At 47.6% G+C, this 26,368-nt stretch overlaps 1 protein-coding gene across 4 annotated transcripts in view; it reads left to right on the plus strand.

Moving 5' to 3' along the window:
* The window catches only part of UBE3C (ubiquitin protein ligase E3C), a 115,289-nt gene that overhangs the window by 53,187 nt on the left and 35,734 nt on the right, over positions 1–26,368 (plus strand). For 3 of the 4 annotated variants that reach the window (XM_061415325.1, XM_061415327.1, XM_061415329.1), the window contains 7 exons: positions 202–288; positions 4,581–4,738; positions 4,889–5,121; positions 15,184–15,288; positions 16,341–16,428; positions 16,720–16,817; positions 17,668–17,800. In XM_061415325.1, coding sequence (XP_061271309.1) covers positions 202–288; positions 4,581–4,738; positions 4,889–5,121; positions 15,184–15,288; positions 16,341–16,428; positions 16,720–16,817; positions 17,668–17,800 — 902 coding nt within the window. The remainder of the gene's footprint in view (positions 1–201; positions 289–4,580; positions 4,739–4,888; positions 5,122–15,183; positions 15,289–16,340; positions 16,429–16,719; positions 16,818–17,667; positions 17,801–26,368) is intronic. The other variant, XM_061415326.1, reaches the window with a different exon arrangement.

Here is a 26,368-nt window from a genome sequence, read left to right on the forward strand (position 1 = left end):
TGCCGTAGCAGTGAGAACAGGCCCCCAGCATTCGGGGTTCCCGGGGTGTCCTCAGCTGTGGGGAGCAGCCACCGTGGGAGGCGTCAGGACAGATATCTTCTCAGTTGTACGTTATCTTCCGTCTGTCACTTTTCTCTTTTTGGAGAAATATATTGGATGACGATTTGCTAACTCTTACTTATTTTCCCCGTTCCTTTTTAGGCTTCTCTACAGTTTAGCCTTCAATGCCAGGTTTCTGAGACATCTCTGGTTTCTCATATCTTCAATGACAACGCGGATGATCACAGGGTAGGTGTTACAGAGACGGACACATTGAGCTTAAGGACGTGACAAGTGGCCGCCAAATAAAAAGCATTGTAGGGAGGTATTTTTAAGTACTGCTTATACCGAGCTTATTTCATTAGGGAAAAAAGTCTAGATGTCTCAGTTTCACAAAATGAAAAAATTGATGCCTAATCTATGTATAGTATTAAGTGTATGGCTCTATCTGAGGGTAAATTTGTTTTATAAATCATGGTCGGGCCCTCCCTGAGGTCTGGGGTCGAGACTCGGAGCCACCACTGCAGGTGGTGCAGGTGGGAGCCCTGGTCAGGGAGCCAAGGCCCTGACGCTGCACGGTGTGGCCACACACACACACACACTCCTAGTCACGTTGTGGAAACCAGGAACTTGACATTTCTTTGCTCCGTGTCTTTTCTGTGCTTTTGATAGTGAAGATACAGACTTGAAGCAAGTCTACCACCATTACAAACATTAAAACATACAAGATATTGTAAAAATTGGTTTCTAAACCTCTTTGTTGAAATAATTTGATTTTTTATATGAAGTCTTGTGTAACTTGCAGGCTAGAATCTTTAAAGTACATATTTATTGACTGTGTGTAATATATCAAGAATTCATTTGATACTCAGAAACCCTGCATGGTAAGCAGGTGGAGGCCGTTGCCATGCTGAGTTTCTCTGTGAGGGCTCCGTCCTCTGTGCGGTAGTGTGAGAAGTGTGAGCTCAGTTCTCGGAGACTCGGCTTCCCACACGCACTTGCCTGCGGTGGTCACCGCCGGAGGTCCCACCTGCAGCCGCCAGCCCGCCTCCCCGCAGGACAGCCTCTGGCAGGAGGGACCCGAGACAGGAAGCCGCATTGGAGTCTGGGCGCCCGGCGCTGCGCTTGGTACCACCCACTGCCCTCCTCCCCTGCTCTGCGGCCGCCGCCCGCGCCATGCTGTCTGGGTTGGAGCTCGTCGGGGTGGAGGGTGGAAGAGCGCCTGTGGGTGGGCCCCCACCGGCCCTGTGCCAGGAAGCCTCAGAGAGGGACTGGCAGGCGCTCGTAGTACAGGCTGAGGTGCTTTCGTGTGATTTTAACACATGTTTGTGAGTGAGGGGGTTCTGAGTGACTGCACTGCAGCTGATGGAACTCAGAGTAGCGAGGTCCTGTACCTCACGGCAGCAGCAGTAGAGACGTGGGAGAAGTGGCTTCCGGTCCAGAGCGTATCTTCTGTATCCTTTCATTTTCAAAGTAAAGCCAGAGGTTTCTGGTTTCTCTGTGTGAGTGTATTTCAGCCTCTGGTGGCTGTGCCCACCTTGGCGTTGGTGAGCAACAGGTTTGTTTAGGCAAGAGAGCCTGGGGGTCACTGGGGCAGGAGGTTATTGTCGCCCTGCAGGTGTCTTAGCTTAGCAACAGGGTCCCATCCCGGCCCCGCCTGCTGACGGCCTGTTTGTTCCTGGCCTTGGTGTCCCGCGGGGGAGGGAGCACAGCGTGTGCACATGTTCTGTCACGGCGGTGGTGATCGTATTAAGTTATTAGCGTTATAAGTCAGTGAAATGACACACATTTTTAAAAACTCATCACTTCTTAGCCCATTTGAGGACATGTGTCTTTTGCGCGTATAGTTTACTCAGGTCCCACAGGGAACTCACAGTGTGTACTAACACCTTCCTGCTGTGTGGCTCATCACGTTTATATCACAATAAATGCAGGTGAAGTGCCCGACTCCCCTGAAAACAGCACGAAGGGTATTTTGAAAGTAGTTTGGCAGCAGGGCTTACCCAGGTGGGACTCCTGAGCTTTGGCACGCATGAGGCTAATGGGGCACGTGTCGGGGTGTGGACTCCAGCCCCCACCGCCCTTGGTCTTGGGGCGCACCGGCTCCTCGGTGATTGGGGTGCAGGTGCAGCTGAGGGGGCCAGAACCTAGCCTGTCGCGGGCCTGTGCGGCGAGGCTGGCCTGCTTCATCCTTGTCTTTAACTCAGCGGGGACTGTTCTCACCCTGCCTGTGTCTTTTCACATTGACTGCAATGGCTGGTGGTGCTACAGTAGACAGGAGTGCATTCTCTGAGAGCTTCTGGAGAAGACGAGAAGCTCCGCCAGTTCAGGGGCGAGTGCAGTTGCCATAAGAGCTTCCGCTCTGAAGACCCTTGTTCTGAGGGGGCATGCAGAAGGGAGGGCTTGTTTGACGTCTCGTTGATGCTACTGGTCCAGCCAGCTCTCCCAGTCACAAGTCAGTATGTTTTCCTTTCATTGTAGTAAATTATGGACTTTTTATTTGCACGAAGAGTTCAAACCAGTCAATCCTAGAAGTCAACCTTGAATATTCATTGGAGAAACTGATGCTAAAGCTGAAGCTCCAATTCTTTGGCCACCTGATGCGAAGAGCCAACTCATTGTAATAGACCCTGATGCTGGGAACATTTGAGGGCAGGAGCAGAAGGGGATGACAGAGGATGAGATGATTGGATGGCATCCCCAACTCAATGGACATGAGTTTGCCAAGCTCCAGGAGATAGTGAAGGACAGCGAAGCCTGGTGTGCTGCAGTCAATGGGGTCAAAAAGAGTTGGACACGACTGAGCAACAAGTCTTTGAGATGGGTCTGTTTTCAGAGAAATATTTCAGTTGGTGTTAATGGCAGAAAGAATCATCAGCAGAGAGTCGAGAGACATTATTCGTGTCCATCCTGGTTGGTTAAGACCACAGGCACATAACTGACCCTTGTTGCCAGTCACCTTTCTGTTGTTCTGTAACTGACCTCATGGGGGTTAAAGAGAACAAGTGAGCTAACGTTGAGTGCTTGCCCCCATCTCGTTTTTGGGAAGCAGTTTAAGAGTTTTGTGCATCCTGGCACATACGTGCATGGCGGGCGATGAGAATTTCAAGTGCGAGTGTTGTCAACAGGGCCACAGCTAAGCAGTTCAGTCGTGCACCTAGATTCAGGAAACGCTCCCTCCACACGGCAGCTGGTCAGCCCGGCTTGTCCCGTGTTCTCCTCAGTGTTGTTTGGCAGCATTTCCAGTTTTTGTGCTTCTGCAGTGAGTGACGAGGGAGCTGAAAGATACAAACCGTTAGCTTTACTCACTCAGCAAAGCAAATGGCGTTGCGCCTTTTTTCTTCTACTGTGCAGATGGCACAGGACCGGGCTTGATGGGGTTACTTGGCAGTGAGTGGCGGGGGCCCCTGCCTCAGGGCTTGGCCTTGCTCTGGGCGCACAGCCTTTGCCCTTGTCCCCTGTGGGTGATGAGGGAGGTGACAGGGCGGTCGTGCTTGTTCTCTGTGTGTGTGCTCTCGCTGCGCTTTTATTGGGGGTGGGTGGCTTCCCTCGGCGGGGTGCTCTGTGCTGAGTGCTGCTGCGTGTCTGGGCTGTGTTTCCGCCCAGCCGGGCCCCTGTGTGAGTGCTGGAGCTGGCCTGCTGACCCCTGAGCGGGGCTGCTGGACACCTGGCACCAGGTGGCTCCCCCTCGCCCACAGCGAGAGCGGCGCCTCGGCAGCCTCAGCTCCAGCCCTGCCTCCCGGGGGATGGTGGCAGCGCTGGAGGGCCAGCCCCTGGAGCGCGCGCCTTGCCTCCTAGACGGGAGTGGCTGCCTGGGACTGAGGACCGAGAGGAGGAGGGATGGGGCAGGTGAGAGCCGGCTGGCCTGCGGGCTGCCGGCCCAGGACTGGATGGGTGTGCGCTGGAAACGGGGGAAGCTGTGTGAGCCCGTGTTCGGTGGGGGTGTAGGCTGTGGGCCCCAGCTCTTGGGAGGGAAGGGGGCCAGCCCACCTAGAACTGCCCCAGGCCCGCGGGTCTCCTACCAGGGAGCGCAGCTGTGGGTCTGGTGAGTGGAGGCACGGCCCACGACTGAAGCCGTGATGATCTGCTGCTGCGTCTCTGGGCTCAGTAGTGAACTGCCTCCAGTGTTCCTCAGTTTACGCCCCTGGACAAACCTTTCCTGAGACCAGAACTGTCTGCCTTTGTAGAGGGGACGGGGACGGGGATGGGGTTCAGCGTAAGAAGCAGAGTGTGTGTCCTGAGGAGTGCTGCCGCAGACCCTGACTGCCCTTCAGGGACCCTTGGGGCCTCAGATAAACAACCAGCTTTATCTGGTGGAGAATCGCAGCAGGGATGTTAATAAAGACCGGTGGCTTGGTGTCCTGTTCTTTAATGTACGTTATTTATTAACCTGTGTTGTTCGAGTGACTTTGCCTGCCCTCTAGGTCTTTGAATTGCTAATGTAAATGTTATTTTCCCTGCTTACATTTGTCTGATGTCATGTCTTAATTTGTTCCCAAACTCAGCCATTGTGTTTTTCTCTCCTTTCTCCCAATTTCAAGGTCTATGGTACCATTGCTTCAGGTGATATCAAGGGGCTCGCCTATGTCTTTTGAAGATTCTAGTAGAATCATCCCACTCTTCTACCTGTTTAGCTCCTTGTTCAGTCACTCACTGATTTCCATACATGATAACGAGTTCTTCGGAGACCCCATAGAAGGTGAGAATTCTGAGCAATCCATTTGTTGATGACCTCATGCAACAAATTTTCGTAGATGATAGAAGAGTTTTAAGCCTTTTAAGTCTTTGAGTGTGTAAGAAATGGGAGGGGGAGCCCAAATATAATAGAAAATTGGATTATGTTTTTCAGTTGTAGGTCAAAGACAATCGTCAATGATGCCTTTTACTTTAGAAGAACTGGTAGTGTTGTCTCGATGCCTTCGCGACGCGTGCTTAGGGATCATCAAACTGGCATATCCAGAAACAAAGCCAGAAGTTCGAGAAGAATATATCACCGCCTTTCAAAGTATTGGAGTAACTACCAGTTCTGAAATGCAGCAGTGTATACAGATGGAGCAGAAACGATGGATTCAATTATTTAAGGTGATGAGTGTATGAATATTTTGTTTACTGAGGTCAAATAACGTACAGGTTTTTTTTTGGATGACTCATTTTAGAAGACTAGAGATACAGGTTTGTTTCCGGCTTGATAATTTGCAAAACTTGTAAGAAAAGTCTTTTTCATTTTATGTTTGCCTCCTTTTAAAGCCTTGTTTTGACATTCTTAAATATGTCTGTTATAACTTGCCCCAAGTACTTTCAGTGACAAGGTGATGTATAGTTAAAATTTTTTTTATTTTTCAGTAAAAGATCTCTTATGAGTTTTATTTATTTAATCTTAAGAAATTGATTAACAAAGGTGAAATAAGATCATTAACTTACTGCAAGTTGAATATAAATTATTTTAAAATACCTTCATTTTTAACCGTGCAGAAAGAGAAGTTATGAGTTACTGTGGCTGAAATGTTGGCAGGAAACCACCACCACTGAGAGAACACAACTACTGGGGTGGAAAAAAGAAAAGAAAAGGGTGCTTGACTTCCCGTGAAATTTCTGCAGCAAACACACCCCGTCAGCTAAAATCGCTCATTAAAGGAGCAAGAGCAGAAGAAATGCATTTCCCAAATTGAGCGCTAGATTTACAGCCCGCTTAGCGCCGGCGACCTCTGCACACTGTGCTCAGCTGGAGTCGTCAGCTGTCCCTTTGGGTCTTTTATCACTGCTTTGTCAAGCTATCTATTTAATTGAAAGAAGTTAATTGAATGAAAATGATCAACTAAGCTTGTATTAATATTGCTAATGGAACTTTCTTCTTGGCCATGTTTGGAGAAAGATGTCAAGCTAGACTTTAGGAAAGGCCCATTAATGCTTGCACTTAACCTGATGGGCTAATTAAGGGCTGCTTATTCATCCTGCGAGCCCACGATGGGCTCTGTGCGGCCCGTTCTGCCTGGTTTTACAACACATTTCACTTCTGAGCACCAGCATTAGTAGCAGTGAGAGTAACTGATAATGTTTTGATTGCACTGAATACAGTACTAATGCATCATTGAATTTATAATATGTGCGGATTGATGTAATATATATTTGCACAATTTATTTTAATTACCTGTCTCTGTATTCCTAAGTAAACTCTTAAGGTCACATGTTGAGCCCTTAATATGTCCTTGCTTAAAGACTAACACTTTTGCATCTTTTCTAAGTTAAAATAAGCTATGTCACCCATTTAAACTTGTAATTCTTGTGTAAGCTTTTCCTGGACGTGGCTGTTAATGGTAGCATATGTTTTGCTTTTAACAATCTAATTAAACTCTGGGATGTTTGTTAGTAAAACTTTCCACTATGCATGTTATCAGGTTTCGTGTACAGTATCAGATACTTTCATTATTTTATAGCACCTGTTCACAGTCTCGTAATTTTCAAATACCGGGCCTTATCTTTAGCACCCAGAACCTTCTGAATTTAATCATGCTGTATTAAGATGTTTTTCCCCAGTCCTGCTTTATTTTGCATAAGCATTAAGTGAAAATTCTGTAGTGAATTTGTATTTACGCCTCAAAATGATTCACTACTAGTTTATTAAGGATTGCAGGGGTTTTGTTTGTTTTAAAAATTAGCGTGAGCATTCACCTTTTCTGAAACAGGATTGTCTTTAGGTTTCAAATTGAGTTATGAAGATCTGAATTTAGAGCAGACTTGTTTGAAGACAAGTTTTTGAATAAGATTCCTCTTCTTTGTAAAGATTTTGTTGTTATCATTCTGCCTGCTGTTGAGCTAAGCCCACCCCCCACCAAAAAAAAAAGAAAAAAATCAAGGCACGGTCTCTGAACAGATTCAGCTGATATTAGTTATTTTCTTTTCAGAAAAAATTGTCTTTAGTATGAAGTAGAATTTAACTCTCAGTGGTTGCTGTCTCAGATGGTGTTCTGAGGACTTCACAGGGACCAGTCCACGCGAGCGGTAGTTCTGTGAGGAGGGTGCGGCAGGCGTCCTCGTTTTACAGATGGGGACACTCAGCCCGGGGTGGCGTAGCCGGCGTGTGCACTGTGCTGCTCCTCTCCACCGCCCCTGGGAAGCGTGACGGTGAGAGTTTAGCATTTCTGTATGTTTCAGTGTCACATTTGAGGTGAAGAATTCAAGGAATCGAATCCACCAAAGAAAGCAGTAGCATTTTGCAGTAATTGCCTGCATTCTGCTGATTTTGACAGAGCTGCGCGTGAGGAGACCTGGCTCCTCCAGCCACCAGCCATTTTCATTTTTTAGCTCCTGATGGTCCTCCCAGACTGGTCTCCTAGAGGGGCTCTGGGGCTGGTCACAGAGCAGACTTCTGAGTGGATGGAGGCATCCTTCTTTGTCACTGTAGGAACCGAGGTCAGTTCTGAGCCCCACACTGACACTGCTAAAACAGTTTGTACGTTTATCAAATTTATCAGCTTCTCTCCGCGTGTAATTTACAGCTGTGACTGCGTTAGCCCTGGCAGGAGACAGGAACTCCTGTTTGATGTGCTTTTGTGAGCAGCTGCCAGGCTGCCCTGGAGTTACCCCGAGGGGGGAAGTTGTGCGGGAACCTGCTTGCTTACTGCGCTCATCTGTGCGCAGAGGGACTCGGAGAGGAGGGGCTTTCTCCTACCTGGTGGTTGATTTGGATTTTTCAGTGTCAAAAAGACTGTTTAAAAAGTGAAAACAGAAAACCACAGCAGTGCCCTAGCTGTGATTGAACCATGCTATCATTGACTGTCAGTGTGACCAGTAAGGCAGATCCAGGCTTCCTCTAACGTGGCCGAGCTGCCTGCCATGTCTTTGTCTTTGAAAGTTTTTTTTGGCTTTGGTTTTGCCTACTCAATAAAGTGGATACCTTAAGAAGTAATTTTGTAGTGTTTTAAACATGCTGGAGAATACTAATAACTAAAGGCTCTATAAGACTAGGTTAGCCATTGACAACAGGAATCCGTATCAGATACTTAATGACTTTTATGGGCTGGGGTGTCATTACTGTCAATTATTTTAAACACACACAGTGTTTATCCCCAGAACCCTGGCTCTGCGCTGTGCTGGGGAGCCATAAATGAAATCGGGCAGTCCCTGTTCTTCGAGCATCACTACATAAGGAAAGAGACTCGGCAGGAGAGCTGAGAGCACGCAGGATAGACACACAACCGCTGAAGTCATTCTGAGCTGAGGGTCAAATGGGGAAAACCATTCTGGCCTTCTGTAAGAGAATAATCTTAGAGCTGGTACTTCACTGGTTTTTCTTGTATTTTGTTTTTACATATTCTTCATTAGGAAATCAAAATCTAAAAAACTCTTTATTATATATTGATCACATCACACATTTACCCAGTTAGATACCCGTAAATCATGTGCCTTGTCCTATGCTTTGTTTTAAAGTTTTAAGGTAATTACCTAAGATGTTTGATTTTGCCCACTGCATTTAAGATCAGAAGATTATTACAGGCGCCTTTCCAATTGTGGAGTATATATGCTTTTCTTTGGTTGCACTAATAAAGCTAAATATCAGTGATCTCCTCTTAGAAATGTCATAGTTGAGTGTTCATAGCTTTAAGTCCTCATCAGATATATTATTTATGTGTGTAAATTTATTTTATGATGTAAAATGTGTGTTGCTTAAGACTGTTTCCCTAAGGTCAAGATTTTCTTGCCATCTTGATAGCCAGTGGACTTTAAAACATACAGTAATCTTGTGAAACAGTGCATGTTAATTTAAAACCTTGAGCTGGGACAGTTGTCAGGTGTGACTTTCATGAGACATCTGTGTGTTTCTAACCAGTTGTCTGCTTGGTCTTTGAACATTGGGTTTAAGGGACACCTGCTCGTGGGTGTCACTGCTTGGTTTCCAGCTGTGTGGCTGCCTGGACCCCAGCTCCCTAACAAGAGAGTGGCCCCGGGGCCCTCAGCAGTGACAGCCCGGAGTCCCGGCCACCAGACCACCAGGGAATTCCTTTGTTTTTCACTGTAGTGGCATATAATCAGTCAGACGTAACAGTTTAGTGCATTTCTGAATATTTGCTTAAACAATCTTGTTAGTTCTCAAGTATTTATCTAAGGTTTAGCTCCAGCATGGAAGAGCATGATACGGGAGCCGAGTGAAACGCATGCATAAATGTGAAAGGGCGCATTTATACTGTGACAGTCTCCTAAAGCTGTGTGTTGCGCTGGCGCATCTCAGTCACCCTGGTGTTCACTTGTTGGCTGCCTCTGTTCATGTTTCTTACTCACTGGTTCTCGGGTCTCACTGTCTCAGGGTCTCCTCAGGGCCGGTTGACAGCTGCTGCCTGGAGTTAGCGCTGCTGCTGCTGCTGGTGCCCTTTGCGGGTGCTTGTCAGCGGAGGCTGCAGGCCCAGGCGCAGTCAGTCCCGTGGGGCAGGCGTGGTGGCTCCTGTCTCAGTGTGCGGACTTGCACCCCTGTGACTGGAGGCCTGTTCACGTCTAAACCTGCCAGTCTTTCTGTGTCCGTACTGTCTTCTGTAGCAGGCATATCTGCGCCGGGAAATTTGATAAAATTTACTGAGAGGAAAACTGTCTTTTTGATCTCAACACTGGGTGTCTGTTGATCCAGTTTAAACTTGTTACTCCAGTTTTCATTGCCTTTGACATCTCACGTCACTTCATGTGGTTTTTTAATGGTTACTTCTGTGAGCTTTGGTTTTTCAGCACTAAATATTTCTAGCAGCTGGTGGTACTAAAAATGAATGTACAGAAAGGGAATGTGTTTAAAGGTGTTTTGAAATCACAGAATTTGAGTTTTGTCTGACTCTTTGTGACCCATGGACTGCATCACGGCAGGCTTCCCTGTCCATCACCGTCTCCCAGAGCCTGCTCAAACTCATGTCCATTGAGTCGGTGATGCCATCCAACCGTCTCATCCTCTGTTGCCCCCTTCTCTTGCCCTCAATCTTTACCAGCATCAGGCAGGGTCTTTTCCGGTGAGTTGGCTATTCGCATCAGGTGGCCAAAGTATTGGAGCTTCAGCTTTAGCATCAGTCCTTCCAATGAATATTCAGGGTTGGTTTCTTTTAGGATGTACTGGTTGGGTCTTCTTGCAGTCCAAGGGACTCTCAAGAGTCTTCTCCAACACCACAGTTCAAAAGCATTAGTTCTTCAGCCCTCAGCCTTCTTTATGGTCCAGCTCTCACATCCATGCATGACTACTAGAAAAACCATAGCTTTGACTGCATGGCTTTGTTGGCAAAGTAATGTCTCTGCTTTTTAATACGCTGTCTAGGTTTGTCATAGTTTTTCTTCCAAGGAGCAAGCATCTTTTAATTTCATGGCTGCAGTCACCATCCACAGTGGTTTTGGAGCCCAGGAAAATAAAATGTACCACTGTTTCCACTTTATCCCCCATCTATTTGCCATGAAGTGATGGGACCAGATGCCATGATCTTTGTTTTTGAATGTTGAGTTTTAAGCCAGCTTTTCCTCTCTCCTTTCTCCATCATCAAGGGGCTCTTTAGTTCCTCTTCACTTTTTGTCATTAGAGTGGTATCATCTGCATATTGTAGTTGTTATTTTTCCCAGCAGTCTTGATTCCAGCTTGTGCTTCATCCAGCCCGGCATTTCACATGATGTGCTCTGCATATAAGTTAAATAAGCAGGGTAACAATATACAGCCTTAATGTACTCCTTTCCCAATTTTGAACAAGTCCATTGTTCCATGTTCAGTTCTAAGCGTTGCTTCTTGACCTGCATACAGGTTTCTTACAAGGCAGGTCAGGTGGTCTGGTATCCTCGTCTCTTAAGAATATTCTACAGTTGTGATCCACACAGTCAGAGGCTTTAGCGTACTCAGTGAAGCAGACATAGATGTTTTTCTGGATTCTCTTTCTCTGATCCAACGGATGTTGGCAATTTGATCCCTGGTTCCTCTGCCTTTTTAAAATCCAGCTTGTACATCTGGAAGCTCTCGGTTCATGTACTGTTGAGGCCTAGTTTGAAGGATTTTGAGCATTACTTTGCTAGCATATGGGTTTCCTTGGTGGCTCAGCAGTAAAGAATCTGCCTGCAATGCAGGAGACCTGAATTCAGTCCCTGGGTTGGAAGGATCCCCTGGAGAAGGGAATGGTAACCCACTCCAGTATTCTTGCCTGGGGAGTTCCATGGACAGAAGAGCCTAGCAGGCTACAGTCCATGGGGTCACAAAGAGTCAGACAGTACTGAGTGACTAACACTTTGTTCTCATGTGAGATGAGTGCAGTTGTGCGGTAGTTTGAGCATTCTTTGGCATTGCCTTTCTTTGGGATTGGAATGAAAACTGACCTTTTCCTGTCCTGTGGCCACTGCAGTGTTTTCCAAATTTGCTGGCATATTGAGTGCAGCACTTTCAGAGCATCATCTTTTAGGATTTGAAATAGCTCAGCTTGAGTTCCATCACCTCCACTAGCTTTGTTCATAGTGATGCTCCTAAGGCCCTCTTGACTTCACACTCCAGGATGTGTGGCTCTAGGTAAGTGATCATACCATCGTGATTACCAGGTCAATAAGATCTTTTTTTGTATAGTTCTTCTGTGTATTCCTACCACTTCTTCTTAATATCTTCTGCTTCTGTTAGGTCCATACTGTTTCTGTCCTTTATTGTACCCATCTTTGCATGAAATGTTCCCTTGGTATCTCTGATTTTCTTGAAGAGATCTCTAGTCTTTACCATTCTATTGTTTTTCTCTATTTCTTTGCATTGTTAACTTAAGACGGCTTTCTTAACTCTCCTTGCTGTTTGGAACTCTGCATTCATATGGGTTTTTCTTTCTCTTTCTCCTTTGCCTTTCACTGCTCTTTTCTCAGCTGTTTTTGTAAGGCCTCCTCAGACAACCAGTTTGCCTTCTTGCGTTTGTTTTTCTTGGGGGTGGTTTTGGTCACTGCTTCCTGTACAGTGGTACAAACCTCCGTTCATAGTTCTTCAGGCACTCTGTCCACCAGATCTAGTACCTTGAATCTCTTTGTCACCTCCTCTGTATAATCATAGGGGATTGAATTTAGGTCATACCAGAATGATCTAGTGGTTTTCCCTACTTTTTCAGTTTAAGTCTGAATTTTGCCATAAGGAGCTGATGATCTGAGCCACAGCCAGCTCCAGGTCTTGTTTTTGCTGACTGTATAGAGTGTCTCTATTTTCGTCTGTGAAGACTATAATGAATCTGATTTTGGTAATGATCCTCTAGATCCAGTTAAATTTTCATGGTTTCTTAAAATTTGTATTTTTCTCTACAAGTTAGAAAAAATAGTTTAAATAAAGGACAAAAATGTTCTTAGGAGATATGACATTTCTAAAATATTTTGGAAATTCGTCATGGCTCATATTGCCAAATATAACATATAAGAATATGTGTCACCCAGTTAAATTTGGATTTCAGATACACAGCAAGTGCATTTTAGATACAAGTATATCTTGTGTGATATTTGGGGCACATTTATACTTTTTAAAACCCTGTATTTGAGATACGCTTTGAATAAAGCAATATTTGAAGATAGTCACACTGAGAGTTCTGTGTGCTGCTTGTCTGCGAGTCAGCTTCGCTGGCTGACCGTGCCCTCCCTGCGTCTTCAAGCCTGGTTTCCCGCCCGCTTCCAGCGGCGCTCTTCCGCAGCGGCCTCCGCTGCCAGCCCTTCTCGCTGGCGCTCAGGCCCGGCTCCCCCGTGCCGTGTCCTTGCCTCCTCCCTCCCCTCCCCCACACCCAGCTTCCTCTTTCCTTTCGCTTTTATAAGGTTTTATGTATGTATTTCCTTCGGGCTGTGCTAGTCTTCATTGCTGCAGGGCCTTGGGAGCAGGGGCTGCTCTCCAGTGGCCATGACACGCTTCTGGTGGCGGCGGCTTCTCCTGTGCAGCGCGGGTTCTCGGGCATGCGGGCTCCGGGGCTGTGGCTCCCAGAGTTAGCTGCTCCGTAGCATGTGGGTTCTTCCTGTATGAGGGATCAAACCTGGGTCTCCTGCACTGGCCGTTGGATTCTTGACCACTGAGCCTCCAGGCAAGCCTTCTTTCCTTTATTTTTGAAAGAGGATACAGTGATACCAGGATAGGACATTTTATGTTACTTCTTTTTCATCTGTAGAATATCAGAGTATGGAAGGGAATGCCTGTATTGAAAGTGTATGTTCGGTTTCACAGTAATTTAAAGTAAATTATGGCATTAATTACTTCTGAAGAGTTGGATCATGCTTGCCACCTCTGGAACAGAACGTCCTCGGCAGGAGAGGTTGGCCGGTGTTGAACGCCAGGAGGTGGAGGACAGCGTGTCTCCTGGGGTCAGGCAGCTGTGGACGTGAGCAGATGACTGCTCTGCAGAGCGCCATCTCCTCAGCTGTGCTGTGCGGAAGTGTCAGGACTCGGAGGGGGTGTGGGGGCGATGGGTGAGGGCCACAGGTGAACGGGTGCCTTTAAATAAACACATTAACTGTCAGAAGGCGCGGCTTTTGTCAGCAGTTGTGGGTGGTGGATAAATTTCAGCACAGTAGCTGTTACACCTGAATTTACTTAGAATACCAGTGTGGGTGTATGAAAGGAGAGATGCTGTTCATCGTGCCCAGGGATCCTGCTTCTGTCCCCACTGTTGGAAGAGTGCCTGCTGCTGCGCTCCGTGTGAACCCCGCCGAGTTTGTCCCGAACCAAGAGAGCACGCAGAATGTAGCTCACCAAGGTATCCTTCCTCCTGGGGAGCAAAACTGAGAGACACCCGGGAGTCAGTGTGATAGGTCATCGGCCACGCCCTGCTGTGACCAGCAGTTAGCCAGGTGGAACCGGACTCTCAGGCCACTTCCACTGCGCTTGCTCAGTCGTCATCAAGCACCGCCTGTGTGTGGCCTAACCCCCGAGCAGGTGCCGCAGCCGCGGGTGGAGGGTCACACGCTCTCACTGCTTACCTGTGCTGGTTTCTTGCTGATTCAAAAAGGACATGCCATAGCATCACAGTAGGCTTTAAGATGCCGTGCAGTGGACGTCACAGCAGAGTTGGCAGCATATGCCCACCAGTGTGAAAGCTGTGTTCTAGATCTTGAGTGGTTTTTACTGGTGTCGTTTTGACCGGGTGGCCGAGCTCCTCAGGTGTTACTTTTTCTCTTTCCTGGTTATATGATCCAGCTGGAGTCTGTGTCGGGGAGGCCTGAGATAGCAACCAGGGACCCCTTCTCTCCCACTTTGGTTGGACACAGAATGACATTTCCTAATGCTTAGTTCAAATTGTATTTTACTGAATTGGAAGCAGTGTGTACAGAAGCTTGGCTGACGATCAGAAAACACGGTCAGAGTCACTAAGTACAGAGTGCTTGCAGGATCCTCTCCTGCTTACAAAGGCCTTGGTCTTGTGAAGACGCTTTGGTCTCCCTGTTTTGTGTTGGTTTATCTTTGTTTACTACACACGCATTTCTGTTCCGTGTGTAACTTGGTATCTTCTGAAGCCCGACAGTACTGTTAGGGTCTTTAATCGCACATCACAGGGTTTAGCACTGTCAGTCGGGGGTGCCGACTGCGCTTCTAGGCAGGCAGTCGTATTCCATGTCGGGGGGCTCACGGCAGGGCTCTGTTTATGGAGGGGCTGATGTCCCCTGAGGGGGCAGCAGTGTGGTCTGGGCTGGGATAGCGCGTGGCGTTGGGCAACCAGAGTGTGCGGGAAGGCTTTCTGGAGGAGGGTCGGCTGGGCTTGTGTAGAATTCGGGGGGTGCAGACGAACAGCAGAGGCTTCCGTCCAGGGACACTGGAAGCACCTCTGGAAGGTGCAGAAGGCGCGTGTAGGATGCTGACCCCCTTCCCTGCACCTCAGGTAGAGCGCTTTTCAGGCGAGTTAGCGTGCTTTAACCTCAGGAGAGCCGCTCAGGTGAGCTTATACATTGCCACGTTGTGTTTGAAAAATTGCCGCCTCCCTCGTAGCTTTTAAAAGTCAGCCCTTGCACGTTTGCGTCATTTTCTGTCTTTGTACAGAAGCTTCCTCCTGTGGTCACAGAGCGAGACCCTCCTCCGTGAGCGGGTTTGCTGTTGGGAGCAGCCCCTCAGGGAGGACCCCCGTCCCGGGCGCTGAGGGCAGCCATGCGTGCCTCTGCCTCCAAGCTGTGCGGGCGTCCCCGGGCTGCCTGCCTCACCTGGTCCTGCTCCCCCCTCAGGTCATCACCAACCTGGTGAAGATGCTGAAGTCCAGGGACACGCGGAGGAACTTCTGCCCCCCCAATCACTGGCTGTCAGAGCAGGAGGATATTAAAGCAGATAAGGTATTCCTGGAAGATCTTTTACATATTTTTCATTAAACTTATTTTTTCAGTTTGTATCTTTTCTGAGAAGAATAAATCTTTTAAGGTTATTTATCATGTAATTAACAACTAGGAGTAAACTTTTGTTGCTGACTCTTAGATCACAGAACACATAACAATATTACTGGCTGACACATGCATCCTGCATTTGTTGTTAATCCTAATTTGCTTTAAACCACAAAGTGTATTGACGTGTAATGGTTTTTTGGGGGAAGTTGAAAAACTTTTGCTTTTATTGTATCAATATATTTTTGGTATTAATACTTAAAAGAGATGGAAGTTATTTGTGACTTTCTAAAGGGACAGAGACAAATGTGAATATTACTAAGATCTAGATGTAAAGTAAATTCAGTAGTGTAACCTGTTCTGAAATAATGAAAATAACATTACCAAAGGACTCAGGGTGTTTTTAAACACATGACTGGATTCATCTCAGAATCTCGGGGCTGGGGGCAGAGAGTGACTGGGTGTACAAGAAGCACGACTACAGAAGTGTTAGAGAAGAGACACATCAGGAGTGTCTCAGGAGCATGGCTCTGTCCGCACACACGCTGCATCTTTGCATTAAGCTTGTGGCTGGCGCCCAGGCTGAAGAGCTGCGGCCGGTCCTGTAGTGGTGAGGGCCTTGGGGTCGTGGGCCTTTCTGACGGGTCGGATGAGGGGACCTGAGAGACAGTGGGTCAGTACTTACAGCCTTATTTGGCTACTCATTCACACAACTTGTTTTAGTCATGAGAACGTGAATATTTGGTAATGGTAATAAATTGCTAGATTTTAAGGTGATCTGGTTTCTTTGTAAAGCAGTCATTTTGTGGTGACTTACTATGTCCAGATATTACATGTTGTTGACTAGAGCAAGTAGCGATTTCCCTGGAGTGTGTTTAGGAAAAATAACTGCAGTGTGACAGTGTGAAAGCGTGGCCCACGTCGGGGAGAGTGTGAGAAGGTCTCCTGGGAGGGAGCGGGCGGGTCTGAAGCCAGGGCCGCGCGCTGAGCAGGCTGTCGCCCCGCAGGTCACCCAGCTCTACGTCCCGGCGTCCAGGAACGCGTGGCGGTTCCGGCGGATGGGGAGGATTGGGCCCCTGCGGTCCACGCTGGACGGTGAGTGCCCTGCGCCCGCGCACCCCCGTGCCCCGAGCTGGCCGAGCATGGGCTGTGTGCTGCCGCGTGCGCCCTCCGGGCTCCTGGCCTGTGGTCTCTGACTTTAGTCATCCAGGTCAGGAGTGTCATCGCCGGAAAGCGCCTCGTGCCTGGGTAGCCAGCCCCCACCGCCCCCCCCCGGCAGCCCCAGTAGCGCCCCCTGTGCCAGGGTGTCTATGAGTGCGGCCTGGCAGAGCGCAGCCCCGAGTCTGGAGGGGACAGGCGGGCTCACAGGGCATTCTCTGGTTGCAGTAGGTCTGGAGTCTCCGCCGCTGTCCGTGTCTGAGGAGAGGCAGCTCGCCATCCTGACCCAGCTGCCTTTTGTGGTTCCGTTTGAGGAGCGGGTAAAGGTATGCTTCCAGTTGGTTCTTTGCAGATCGACTCAGCCAGTTCAGTGTGAAAAAGTAACACCAGTGGGAGATTTTCTAAAGCCGGCTGGTGCCTGTGATTGAATAATATATTTTCTTACTAGATTGTAATAGTTGACCATGGTTTATGAAAGCATAACCCAACCAAATACCTCTTGAAAGATGTTTTGTTTGTATTCACCTACTTACTTAGCGAATTTCTGAAAACTGCCACACTTCACTACTTACAAAACAGCTTCAAGAGGGTGTTTTTAGGCCTGCCCACTCTTCTCACAGAACATTTGACACTATTGACATTTCTTCATTAAAACACGCACATTAACACAACATTGTAAATCAACTATACCGGTAAAAAGTAAAAAAGGAAACCTCACACACACCCGCACACTCGTACACACATGGCGTCACATGGCTCCTGACCGCCCTCTGCTGGACTTCTAGCGTAAAACCAGCTACTGGGTTTTTCTCACCCGGGGGCTCGCCCTACTGATACCAGCATCAATGCACTGCTTCTCTCAGCTGCTTTTCTTCCTGCTCCACCTGGAGTTTTATAGAAGTCTCCAGAAGGAAGTACCGAAAATGTGCCACAACATGAGATTTTAAAAGTTTGTTGTGAAGTGGGGAAAAGGAGCAATATTACATAAATACTGCACATTTATTGATAAGGCATAACATCAATATTTGGTATCTTGGCCTTTAAAACTTGCCTCAGAATTTATGCCTCAAAATTTATTAAAAGAGTTAAGGTTTATTTAACAGTTTCTTCTTCTGGCTGCTTGTGTTTATAACAAAATGTTGTTTTCAAGTAAGCTTATAATTTCTCCTCTGTTAGATCTTTCAGAGATTGATTTATGCAGATAAGCAAGAAGTTCAAGGAGATGGTCCATTTCTGGATGGAATTAATGTCACAATAAGAAGGAATTATATTTATGAAGATGCTTATGACAAACTTTCCCCTGAAAATGGTATATATCATTCTCTGTATGTGTTCATATGGCAGGGGGAGGCGGAGGAGGGTATAGGAAAGGGTGATCATTACAAAAATTAGTGTTGATCGTCTTATTCTGTGATGACTGTTTACAACAAATTACGTCAGATTTGGGGGAATGCATATCTATTATCAAATAATAATTCTAAGATTGGCAAGTACTTATTGCTACAGAAGCCTTTGAGATATTGTTTTTGTTTTTGTTTAAGATAAGAAACTCTTCCTGCCCCCAAAAATGTCTTTAAAATTTAGTTGACAAGCTTTAATTATAAAAATGTTGGTGGAGAGGCATATACAGACTGTATTTTGTTTATAACAGTCTATGTAAATATCATAAAATGTAATCCAAGTTAAATATACTAAATACCATTGCAATCCAAATTTCTTGATAAAAAGGTAAGTGTGCTTCAGTGACACTTGTATTAGATAAAAGAGAATTACATCATGACGTTAATTTGGACAGCGTTTAGAGGTGAATGACACATTCTTGTCTTTGTTAATCTTTGGCACTCACCCTAACAGTCTTAGTGTCACCGATGTGTTTGCTGATAGTTCAGCTTCAGAATTTGGTGTCCGTGCTGTCACCTGAAATGAGTGTTACATCGGTGCAGGTGGTGCGAGGCTGTCAGATGTGGGGGAGCAGTTGCCTGTTCTAGGGCAGCAATTCAAGTTTCTTCCAGAAAAGCAGAGCCTCTCATTTTGAATATGTTCTCTCTTCTCAGATAAAGAGCTGTTTTTGTCATTTTGTAGGAATGGCAGAGGAAGGCTGACATCAATCACTTGTTCCCTTACTCTGTTCTCGATTTTGTGTGCAGAATTTTTGTTTTTCGCATAACTTAATTTTGTTACATAATCTATGCTGTAGCCCGCTAACGTCAAGTATCGCAAACTGAGGCAGACTTTGAGCTCCAGTCTGACTGCAGACTGAGTGCTCCACTGTGCAGGGTACTCTCACCTGGGACGTCATGTTTTCAAAGCTTTTTGTATAAGTGAGGCAAAAACCAGATACCCTGATTCCTAGTCTAACACATTTTGGGGAAGAGCAAAAGCTTGCCCTCCTTTGGGACCTGCAGCTCCTTAGAGGCGAGCCACAGTAGTTGTGCTGTGTCCGTGTTGCTGTGCTGGCAGTCCTCTGTCTGTGTGTCCCGCTTCACTGAGGGCCTCGTGGTCTAAGCCAGGGTCCCCACAGCTAGCGCTCAGTAGATGTTTGTTGAACTTGTGTTTGAAAACAAGAAAAATGAGCTGTAACAGGGTGTTAAATTGGCCACGATTGGCAGAGTGTTCAGGGAGGAGCCGAGGTGTGCTTGATGCTGGAGGCTTCCTGAGACGCAGGACGTGAGGCAGGACTTGGGAACCAGGAGCCCAGTGCCGCGTGAGGGGTCACGGGGGAGGGTGTGGCTGTCCACGGCAGACCCACTTCTGTGCTGGTAAACCAGGGCTTCCGGCAGGGGCTCGAATATGTCTGAGCTCTTCAGCCAAAGTGAGACTGTGTGTTAGCAACAGTTTTCAATTAACTCTAAAACTGTTTCATGGAAAGTATGCCGTTACTGCTCAATGACACAAGCCCCAGATTCCTAATGACTGCTTAAGCTTGAGAGTTACTCAGAAGTTGGCCACACGCCAGCTCTTCAGTCGTGCATGCTGATAGCCTCACCGAGTTTAAAGAATTTGGAAAAATCATATAATATCTATATTACACTGCTTTCAATCTTTAAAGTGTTCTTTAAGTCTGACCTTATCAATTAAGTTTTAAACCATACATTTGATATTTTGCTATGCAGATTGTAAAATTAAATATCATCTTAGTATGTTTAATTTACTTACGGAAAATTGGTTTGAAGTGCTTTGTTGCCTAGTCATTTACATGTAATCAATTAATATGGTTTTTCCATATATCATCTAGTCACAGAAGCAAATGGTGGCCATTCCTTATGGGCTCTCGTATCTCATTGTCGTCTCAGAACAGTCTTCTGAGTTGTGGGTTTCGCCTCCTTTGACATGCGAGCTGACGTGGTGGAGCTCAGAGCAGCTGGGTGGTCTTTCTCACAGTTGGGAGCTCGGCGAGCAGGGTGACGTGTGTTTCTCCGTGTGGACTGTGGGCAGGGAGCGCGCCTGCCCTCGGAGCCCGTGGCTCTGAGAGAGTGGATCGGGCGCCTCCCACCACGGCGCTCTCCGTGTGGCCCACTGTGTGGGGTGGCGGCTGGAGCCATGCTGGGCTCCGTTCCTGAGAGCACGCTCTGCTCCTGCGTGGTGGTTTGGTTTTGTTTAATGGGCAAGATTTGTTACCTTGTTTTTCTGAAGAAGAAATGATAACAGGGTAAAATCAATGTCCAGTTGACCCTTGAACAATGCAGGTTTGAACTGTGCAGGTCCACTTAGGTAGATTCTTTTTTTTTCCCCAAGAAATACATTGGCAAACTTTTTGGAGATTTGTGACAATTTCAAAACACTGGCAGATGAACTACTACTACTACTAAGTCGCTTCAGTCGTGTCCGACTCTGTGCAGCCCCATGGACGGCAGCCCACCAGGCTCCCCGTCCCTGGGACTCTCCAGGCAAGAACACTGGAGTGGGGTGCCATTTCCTTCTCCAGTGCATGAAAGGGAAAGGTGAAAGTGAAGTCGCTCAGTCGTGCCCAACTCTTAGCGACCCCAGGGACTGCAGCCTACCAGGCTCCTCCATCCATGGGATTTTCTGGGCAACAGTACTGGAGTGGGGTGCCATTGCCTTCTCTCAGCAGATGAACTACTCAACCTAGAATACTGAAAATATTAAGAAAAATTTGTCATGAATGCATGAAATATATGTAGATGCTAGTCTGTTTTATCACTTGTTGCCAAAAATATGCACAAATCTATTATAAGAAATTAAAATGTATCAAAACTTATGGAGACAGAGGACATCTGTAGGGCCCCCGAAGCTGGGAGGGATGGAAACAGGCACCAGGTGCTGGGGGGAGTTGGAGCTGTGGGAGCCGCCTGTCTGCATGCAGTCCACCCGGATGATCAGGGCCGCCTCTGCTTCCTGCTGCCCGAGCCCAGTGTAGCCGGAAGCTGAGCCCCACCTCCGCCTGAGCACGCCCCGTGCCAAACGGAGTCCAGTGGAAAGTGCCCGCTTGCAAGTCCCTGTGTCTCCCTCATGGCAAGCGGAGTCCCGTGAGCCCCAGAGAGTGCTGCTCATGGCGCTGGGTGCACTCCCTGGGCGCAGGGAAGAGGCGGGACGCTCCTGGGAGATGTCCAGCTGTCTGGTCTGTGTCCGCAGCTGTGGGTACCACCCCTGCAAGGCAAGGAATCCAGCGTGAGGACCACTGTCAGGGAAAGGGAGACAAAGGAAAGGAAATGTGTGAGGATGTGGCGGCAGCTACATGCAGGCACAAGAGCTTGGCACTTCTTGTGACATCCCTTATCTCGTATTGAAGGCGTGCTCAGGACACCATAAGAAAGGCATTCCTGCAGACACGATTTGAGAAAAAGCGAAGTCCAGATGTATAATAACGTTTTTTCTTCTATGCATGCTTTTACTAACTCTGTTTAATTTCCAGTGACGTTGATGTAATTAAAAATTACTAAGCAATTGTGATATGTTATTTTCATAATATTTTAAGTTTACATATTTATTTTTATAAAATTCAGGATGGCTTGATGAGTGTAGAAAGCAGTCTGGGTTTAAAGGTGCCATGAGGACAGGAGAAGCAGCACCTGGCCCCCACGGGCAGCAGAGCGCTCCCCGCGCCATCGGGACGGTCACTGAGAAGAAGGGACAGCTGCCTGAACAGGGCTCCAGCCAGACAGCGGTGCCTGTTCTGGGAAAGACCGCCCCAAAGGACAGTTAGTAAAAAGGAGGGCAGGAGAGCACCAGTGTTGATGCAGGGCCTGTGCGCCTGTGCTCACTCACCCCCAGCAGTCCGTCCTTCGGTGGGATGGTGGGAGGGCCAGGACCCGAGGGCCCTTTTTCTGGATTGTTCTGTCGATGCCTGGTCCTTACCGTCAGGAAGCACCTGGTGGTTCAGAACGGCCTTCACGGGAGTTTTGACCTCGGGCGGTGCCCGTGTCCGCCAGACCCTGTGAAAGTACAGGAGGGTCTGCTGGCTCACAGAGCACGTCTCTAATAGAACCTCTAGGCTGGTGCCATGGGGACCTTCCAGGCTCCGTGCACATGGTTCTCCAAGGAGAGGCTCGTCAGCAGAACCCGGCAGAGAGAACGTCACGTGAGCTTGGGAGGACCATACCCTGGAAGATGCCATCCTTGCTGAAGAGAGAGCCAAGAACGCCCCCAAGCGGGGCAACACATTCCTGCTGGAGAGGCGTCCGGATGCGTCACGTGACTTCACAGGACTTCCAGCTGAGCCGGTGGGGGAAGGCATGAGAGGGATGGGGGTGGTGACAGGCGTGGGGGGCCTCGGAGCAGGCTCTGGGCAGCCAGAGGACTCCATGTGAGGGGAGCGACTGGGCAACGACTGCCTCCAGCCCAGGCCCGACGATGAGGAAGAGACGCCAGAGAGGCATTGGAGCCAGGAGACACACGGCAGACGCCCGAGCAGGGCCTTCTGCTCGTTGAGGACGGCTTCTGACTTGTGTCACGCCCTGGGTCTTCTGGGATACAGGCGCCTAGACTGCAGCGAACAGTGGGAGCAGGGTCGGTGCTGTACAGACGGGTTCAGAGAAGAGCAGAAACGTCAGGGCAGAAGCTGTGAAGTGTCTCCGTCAAGTTAGGCCAAATGGGCCTGCCCCTCCTGTGCCCTCCACCACCTGCCTCTGCCATCCCGGGCAGCAAGACCACCCCTTTTCCTGCTCCTCCCCCCACCCCCACCCAGCCTAAATGAGCCTGAAGACGGGAGGGGGCAGGCTTCTGTAATGAGCCATTTCCACTTCATAGTAAAGAATCCGTCACGCCGCCCAGTAACACGTTAGCTGCTGTGTATGTGAGCGCCTTCCTGTGAAAACCCGGTGTCTGTATAAGAGACTGCAGTGTCTTCATTGTTGTCCTTGTCACCCGAGTGTTCATCCTGCAGACCGTCCTGGGCAGGACTTGCAGGGAAGTGGGCAGCCTGTGCTTTCAGAAGCATAGAGTGAATGATGCTGACCATAAAATTAATACCGTGTTAGCTTTCTTCCTGTTTTGACTTGGCCTTCAAAGAGCTATATTACCAAACACTCTGCGTCTCTTTCTCATGATTGAGGAAACTGCTAATCACCTTATCACCACAGGTAAGGGGTTTTTAAAACATGGAACAGTGGTACCAGCCCTGAACGATGAGCAGGACCGTAACAGTGTACGCTGTAAACACTCCTCGATGTTCGTTCCTTAGTGCACAGGCTAGACTACTGTACAGCATGTTCCTGATGCTTCTTCATCACGCCTGAGTCATTATACCCCCAAACAAACGGGGATTTCTTTTTCACATTGTTGTTCAGTCACTAAGTCACGTCTGACTCTGTGATCCCATGGACTGCAGCACGCCAGGCTTCCCTGTCCCTCACTGTCTCCTAGAATTTGCTCTTCCCTGGTGGCTCAGATGCTTTCTAAGGCCCACTTGACTTCACATTCCAGGATGTTTGGCTCTAGGTGAGTGATCACACCATCGTGATTATCTTGGTCGTGAAGATCTTTTTTGTATAGTTCTTCTGTGTATTCTTGCCACCTCTTCTTAATATCTTCTGCTTCTGTTAGGTCCATACCATTTTTGTCCTTTATCGAGCCCATCTTTGCATGAAATGTTCCCTTGGTATCTGTAATTTTCTTGAAGAGATCTCTGGTCTTTCCCATTCTGTTGTTTTCCTCTATTTGCATTGATCGCTGAGGAAGGCTTTCTTATCTCTTCTTGCTATTCTTTGGAACTCTGCATTCAGATGCTTATATCTTTCTTTTTTTCCTTTGCTTTTTGCTTCTCTTCTTTTCACAGCTATTTGTAAGGCCTCCTCAGACAGCTGTTTTGCTTTTTTGCATTTCTTTTCCATGGGGATGGTCGTGATCCCTGTCTCCTGTACAGTGTCACGAACCTCCGTCCATAGTTCATCAGGCACTCTATCATTCCCTTAAATCTATTTCTCACTTCCACTGTATAATCATAAGGGATTTGATTTAGGTCATACCTGAATGGTCTAGTGGTTTTCCAAAGCTAGTGGAGGTGATGGAATTCCAGTTGAACTCTTTCAAATCCTGAAAGATGATGCTGTGAAAGTGCTGCACTCAATATGCCAGCAAATTTGGAAAACTCAGCAGTGGCCACAGGACTGGAAAAGGTCAGTTTTCATTCCAATCCCAAAGAAAGGCAATGCCAAAGAATGCTCAAACTACCGCACAATTGCACTCATGTCACACGCTAGTAAAGTAATGCTCAAAATCCTCCAAGCCAGGCTTCAGCAATATGTGAACCATGAACTTCCAGATGTTCAAGCTGGTTTTAGAAAAGGCAGTGGAACCAGAGATCAAATTGCCAACATCCGCTGGATCATGGAAAAAGCAAGAGAGTTCCAGAAAAACATCTATTTCTGCTTTATTGACTATGCCAAAGCCTTTGACTCTGTGGATCATAATAAACTGTGGAAAATTCTGAAAGAGATGGGAATACCAGACCAGCTGATCTACCTCTTGAGAAATCTGTGTGCAGGTCAGGAAGCAACAGTTAGAATTGGACATGGAACAACAGACTGGTTCCAAATAGGAAAAGGAGTATGTCAAGGCTGTATATTGTCACCCTGCTTATTTAACTTCTATGCAAAGTACATCATAAGAAATGCTGAACTGGAAGAAACACAAGCTGGAATCAAGATTGCCAGGAGAAATATCAATAACCTCAGATATGCAGATGACACCACCCTATGGCAGAAAGTGAAGAGGAACTAAAAAGCCTCTTGATGAAAGGTGAAAGTGGAGAGTGAAAAAGTTGGCTTAAAGCTCAACATTCAGGAAACGAAGATCATGGCATCCGGTCCCATCACTTCATGGCAAATAGATGGGGAAACAGTGGATGGAAACAGTGGCTGACTTTATTTTTCTGGGCTCCAAAATCACTGCAGATGGTGACTGCAGCCATGAAATTAAAAGACGCTTCCTCCTTGGAAGGAAAGTTATGACCAACCTAAATAGCATATTCAAAAGCAGAGACATTACTTTGCCAACAAAGGTCCAGCTAGTCAAGGCTATGGTTTTTCCAGTGGTCATGTATGGATGTGAGAGTTGGACTGTGAAGAAAGCTGAGCACCGAAGAATTGATGCTTTTGAACTGTGGTGTTGGAGAAGACTCTTGAGAGTCCCTTGGACTGCAAGGAGATGCAACCAGTCCATTCTGAAGGAGATCAGCCCTGGGATTTCTTTGGAGGGAATGATGCTGAAGCTGAAACTCCAGTACTCTGGCCACCTCATGTGAAGAGTTGACTTATTGGAAAAGACTCTGTTGCTGGGAGGGATTGAGGGCAGGAGGAGAAGGGGATGACAGAGGATGAGATGGCTGGATGGCGTCACTGACTCGATGGACATGAGTCTGAGTGGATTCTGGGAGTTGGTGATAGACAGGGAGGCCTGGCGTGCTGTGATTCATGGGGTCGCGAAGAGTCGGACACGACTGAGCGACTGAACTGAACTGGTGGCTCAGATGATAAAGAATCTGCCTGCAGTGGTTTTTTACCCAGTGTTTGATGCCTGGGTCGGGACTGTCCCCTGGAGGAGGGCAACCCACTCCAGTCCTTGCCTGGAGAATCCCATGGACAAGGAGCCCAGGAGGCCACAGTCCATAGGGTCGCAAAGAGCTGGACACAACTGAGCGGCTAACACCTCCCGTTTGTGCATTGCGTGATGTCAGGTGTTAGTAGCACAGCGTCTGCAGGGCTGTGTGCCGGGTAGACGGTGCTGCCGCAGGTGCTGACAGCCCGGTAGCGGCTCTTGGAAGCAGATGATGTACACTTGAGCTGGCAGCGAATGAGCACAGTGCTGTGAACATATTCTCTCTTGCTTTTGACTTTTGTAATAACGTGTTTCCTTTTTCTCGCTTACTTCATCGTAAGAGTACAGTATGTAGCTTGTATACCATATGAAATGTGCTAATTGACTGTTTATGTTATCAGTAAGGGAGGCAAAAGTTACACGTGGATTCTCAACTGTGTGGACCCGACTCCTGAATTGTTCAAGGGTCAATTTACTTAGCACCCCCCCCCCCGCCAGTCTTACCTCCATAAGTGGGTGCTTTTAATTTGTCTTTTGAATCCAGTGGCAAGAAGACTAGATTTGATTCTAAAAAATACTGTGTTGCTGTGTCCTGTTGTTTATAGAAGTGAGATCTGGGGAGCCACAGACCCTCAGCTCCAGCCAGAACTGAGAGGCGGCTTCTGTGAAGTCTCTGAGATAGACCCCTCCTCCCCTGCCTGGAGTGTCAGTGCCAAGATTCGAGCCAGCAGTTAACGAGTGTGCCTTGGTTGAGCATTTCCCAGTTAAAAAACGTTTATTTACACTTAGAACTTTCAAAATATAATGTTGCTAACTGCTGACATTCAGTTTGAGAAATACTGTATGTGATGAATGGTTATAGTTGTCCTTAAAGCTGAGTATT

Source organism: Bos javanicus, chromosome 4 (genome assembly GCF_032452875.1).
Source record: "Bos javanicus breed banteng chromosome 4, ARS-OSU_banteng_1.0, whole genome shotgun sequence".
In the NCBI taxonomy this organism is placed as follows: domain Eukaryota; kingdom Metazoa; phylum Chordata; class Mammalia; order Artiodactyla; family Bovidae; genus Bos; species Bos javanicus.